The sequence below is a fragment of the Nematolebias whitei genome, chromosome 17, assembly GCF_014905685.2.
Source record: "Nematolebias whitei isolate Nwh7 chromosome 17, NemWhi1, whole genome shotgun sequence".
In the NCBI taxonomy this organism is placed as follows: Eukaryota; Metazoa; Chordata; class Actinopteri; order Cyprinodontiformes; family Rivulidae; genus Nematolebias; species Nematolebias whitei.
Window position 1 is genome coordinate 14,060,642 of NC_056514.1, and position 4,651 is coordinate 14,065,292.

General features: G+C 44.5%; 1 protein-coding gene across 1 annotated transcript in view; it reads right to left on the reverse strand.

The window, feature by feature from the left end:
- Positions 1–4,651, reverse strand: part of map2k4b (mitogen-activated protein kinase kinase 4b) — a 24,811-nt gene that overhangs the window by 1,444 nt on the left and 18,716 nt on the right. The window contains exons 10-12 of the mRNA XM_037691185.1: positions 1,396–1,473; positions 1,144–1,292; positions 892–937 (exon numbers count right to left, since the gene is read on the reverse strand). Coding sequence (XP_037547113.1) covers positions 892–937; positions 1,144–1,292; positions 1,396–1,473 — 273 coding nt within the window. The remainder of the gene's footprint in view (positions 1–891; positions 938–1,143; positions 1,293–1,395; positions 1,474–4,651) is intronic.

The following is a 4,651-nucleotide window of genomic DNA, read 5'->3' on the forward strand; positions in this document are numbered from 1 at the left end:
GTCCCATAGACAATATATATATATATATATCACTCTGGGTGGTCACTGCGGGCGACTGTGAACAACATTTGTGAGGGAGTTTCCAAAATGACTTGAAACATTCAGAGATTCACTTTCATTTTAGAAATGGAACATGTTGGGAAAATCTACAAGGGAAATTTTCTCTAAAAATAGTCAAGGATTGTCACATGCATCTGGAATCTGTCTCAAACCCTTTTCCTTTAATTTATGTCATTCCAAAGCATTAGAGCATTTATTTTTTGTCAATATGTATCCAGAGTCACAAATAATTTATTGTCAGGAGTTTGAACAAAAAATTTGAACTAAAATTTTTACAGTTTCTCTTTATTTTGTATTTCCAATAAGTCCCAAACAGCAGCAGTGCAGCAAGATGCCGGCTTAACCTGCAATTTATTTATTTTTTAAAGTCCCATAGACACGTTTCCCAACAGGAAGTCAGCCATTTTGGATTAAAGCCATGGTTTTATGCGACTTGCACATATTTTGGTGATTTGGTAAGATTTCAAACAAATATACAAACATCTGACCAGCACTAAAGTCAACATCTAAAGATGTTTCAACAGTTCAGCCCTGGATCAAACTTTAATGACAGGTGTATCATTTTGTACATGTATAACATTTAAAAACCGACTGCGAATGCCTCTTGAACGCAAACTCTAAATCCAACAGCAAGTCAATACATTTGGATTGAAGAAGGTATTTAAAAAATGTACAAGTTATATTTAAACAAACCCCTAAAGACTTTCGCAGCTCCACCTAAAACTTCTAAATTTACTCCATTAGGATTTATTGAAAGTTCGATTTAAGATGCTTTGCTTTCATGACTAAACTACTGAAGACTGGAATTTAGAGACGAATGGTGTAACTCACCAGAAGCTCCCGGTACTTTGGCCTCTTTGATTCATCCTTTGTAAGGCTGTACAAGGGGTAAAAACGGTATAATTAATTGTAAGCAGGGCATTAAAATAATTTCAGTTTTGTGATTTAAATACAAGTATGATGGCGAATACACAGGGCCTCATGGATACGATAACCAATAGGTCTTAAAAATCCCAAAATGACATTTATGGATCGTTTAACTAGTGATGAAATTATACAATATCTTAATCAATGGATGCTTACCATAGGTTAACAAAGTTGATAAACTTGGGGGAGAACTGTCTCTCTTCTGAGTTGCTGAGCTGAGGAGGTTCTCCTTTCACCACTTGTGTCAGCTGATCAAAAACACTATTCCACTTGGGGTAAGGAAAGCGTCCTGTGGCCAACTCATACTGCAAACAAATCCAAAGAGAAGCTAATTGTGGGAAAATGCAATATTTTCCTCTTATCTTGTCCAACTGGCTGAAACTTGGTTTCATGCCATGATTGTCTCACCAGAGTGATTCCCAGGCTCCAAACATCAGAGCGGACATCGTAGCCTTGTCTGGAAGCGCTGGGGTCTATTCTTTCAGGCTGACAACAACAAAAACACAAACAAATATTCTGCAATTCACATATTCATATGCAATTCATTTTCACAGATGGGACACACATCGGAGGAAATGTTCAATGTCTTTGCCCAGGGGCACTTCAACATGTGACTGCTGGAGGTATCGAACCCCCAACTCTCCCCACTGGAGGATGACTGCTCTAACCACTCAGCCGCAGCTGCCCCAAGAGAGCTAATTGAACTACCGTATTTTTCGCCATATAAGTTGCACCTTTGCGCTTAAATTTGCAAGTCCTGCGACTTATACACCGAAGCGACTAATATACGTTTCTTTCCATATTTACAAACAAATTTTTGTCTGAGGTCTGATGATTTCATTCATTCTGACATGGAAAAAACTGAACATTACCATTTGCAGTCACTAGAGGGCCCTCGAGAATTATGGCAAGCCAAGTGTCTCATTAATAGATAAAAGCGGCTATTAATGAGACACTTGGGTTGCCATATAGCCACCTTCGTCTAGCTCCATAACTCCTGGAGCAAACGACAAATCAGCTGAATTTTGCTGCGCTGCCCAGGTGAAATGCAGCCGATTTAACCATTAAAATGCATTTATTAAAGAAAAGTTCAACTGAGACACATCTTTGCTATAAGTTTGAGCAACAAATAATTGTTTTTAAGTGTTAATCTTGTTAAAGTCCTCCCGTGCACGCTCCTGCGGCCGCCATTTGGCAGCCAATCGATTTTTGGCACAACACCAGCCCATGTTTCCGTGTTGTCAGCGGTGACGCATAATAGGTGCAACTTATATGGCGAAGCAACTTGTTTATGTCCCCCCCCCACACACACACACACACACACACACGATGTCCAAGATGGCCGCGCTCAGAGCAGTTGCAGCTTCACAGGCTCCCGGTACCATCCCAGTTTTTAGAAGTTTTGATATTGACTCTGTGCCTGACTCTGCGCGATTTATGCGTGTGAACTATAGCCGAACCGAACTGATGAGAATAGGAGCGGATTTGCCACGAAATATAGCAGAAATCAGCAACAAACTCAAAGCTACGCTCGGCAGAATACAGATCTTAAAGTCATCTACCTGGAAGCTGCAGCAGAGGCGTTCCAGCGGGCAGAAGAGGAAGCGCTGCTCCCGGCTTAAGAGGAGAGGATGCCGGGCGGGGGTTATGGTGAGGCTACGAGCCAACGCTAAAGCCGGTAAACTCCCCATGCCGTCTCGTTTTCTGTCGAATGTCCGCTCGTTGGACAACAAGGTGGATTTACTTCGTCTGAGAGCGGGCGCCTCAGAAGAGATGAAGAAGTGTGCAGTGCTTTGCCTCACAGAAACGTGGATTACAAGCGGAACGCCGGACACAGTCTTCCAGCTGGATGACAGACTTTGTTTTCGAGCGGACCGCTGCAGCGAGCTAACGGGGAAATCACGGGGAGGCGGAGTGTGCATTTACGTGAGTAAAAGTTGGTCCACGAACTGTACTGTTGTAAATAACTCATGCTCGAAGGCTTTGGAGCAAATAACAGTGAAATGTCGGCCACATTATCTACCCCGAGAGTTCACAGTGACTTTTATCACAGTTGTTTACATTCCTCCGGACGCTAATGCTAATGAATCACTACAGGAGCTTCATGATATCATCAGCTTGCTGCAGAACAAACACCCCGAGGCTCTTTACGTGGTAGCCAGAGACTTTAACCACGTGAATCTAAAGGACTGTCTCCCAAGCTTTAATCAGCATGTGACGATTCCGACACGTGGAGACCGCACGCTGGACCGTGTTTACACAAACGTAAAAAATGCATACAAAGCCGAACCCCGCCCCCACCTAGGACTGTCAGACCACATCTCAATCTTCCTGGCTCCTGCTTACATGCCCCCGCTGAGACGCTCCAGACCGGTACAAAAGAAAGTTAAATGTTGGAGCCAGGACAGTGGACCCATACTGAGAGATTGTTTTGATCGAACAGACTGGCAGGTTTTCAGAGAAGCTGCTGAAAATGGAGGTTCGCTTGATCTTGACCAATACACATCCTCAGTCCTGGGTTACATTAGTACATGTACTGACACAGTATCCACTATCAGAAATGTTAAAAGCTACCCAAACAGAAAACCTTGGCTGAATGCAGAGGTGCGTACCCTGCTGGAAGCCAGGAACACTGCCTTCAGGTCTGGAAACTCAGAGGAGCTGAGTAGGACAAGAAAAGAGCTGGTTGCTGGTATTAAGAGGGCCATGGCCACATATGCAAAGAGGATTGAGGGTCAATTCATCTCACAAGACCCTCGGAGCATGTGGAGGGGCATTAAGTGCATAACAGATTATAAAGGAAGGAGTGAACAATGCCCCAAAGACCCATCTCTGCCTGATGCCCTCAACAAGTTCTATGCACGCTTTGAAGACCCGAACAGACCACCCAGCACCAGACTCACCTCGCCACCGGATGAAGAGCATCTCAGCGTGACCTCAGCAGAAGTAAGGAGTACCTTCAGGAGGATTAATCCACACAAAGCAACTGGCCCAGACAACATCCCCGGAAAAGTGTTGAAGGAATGTGCTGATCAGCTCTGTGAGGTGCTGGCAGACATCTTTAACACCTCACTTACCCTGGAGACAGTTCCCACCTGCCTGAAGACTGCCACCATCATCCCAGTCCCAAAAAGCTCTACAGTGACTGGTCTGAATAACTATCGGCCAGTGGCCCTCACCCCGATAGTCGCTAAATGCTTCGAAAAACTGGTCATGACTCACATCAAAACAACCATCAACATCAACGAGGACCCTCATCAGTATGCATACCGTAAGAACCGATCAACAGAGGATGCAATCTCCTCTGTGGTCCACACTGCGCTCAACCACCTGGAGCAGAAAAACTCTTACGTCCGTATGCTCTTTGTGGACTTCACATCCGCCTTCAACACCATGATCCCCCAAACCCTGATGGACAAACTATCCACACTAGGACTAAGCCCCTCCATCTGCAACTGGGTACTAGACTTTTTAACAAACAGACCACAGTTAGTGAGGATCCACAACCTCTCCTCCTCCACCATAACCCTCAGCACTGGCTCTCCTCAGGGATGTGTGTTGAGCCCCCTTCTGTTTACTCTGCTCACATATGATTGTGCAGCTACCCATCCAGGCTGTCACATTGTAAAGTTTGCAGATGATACAGCGGTGGTGGGATGCATCA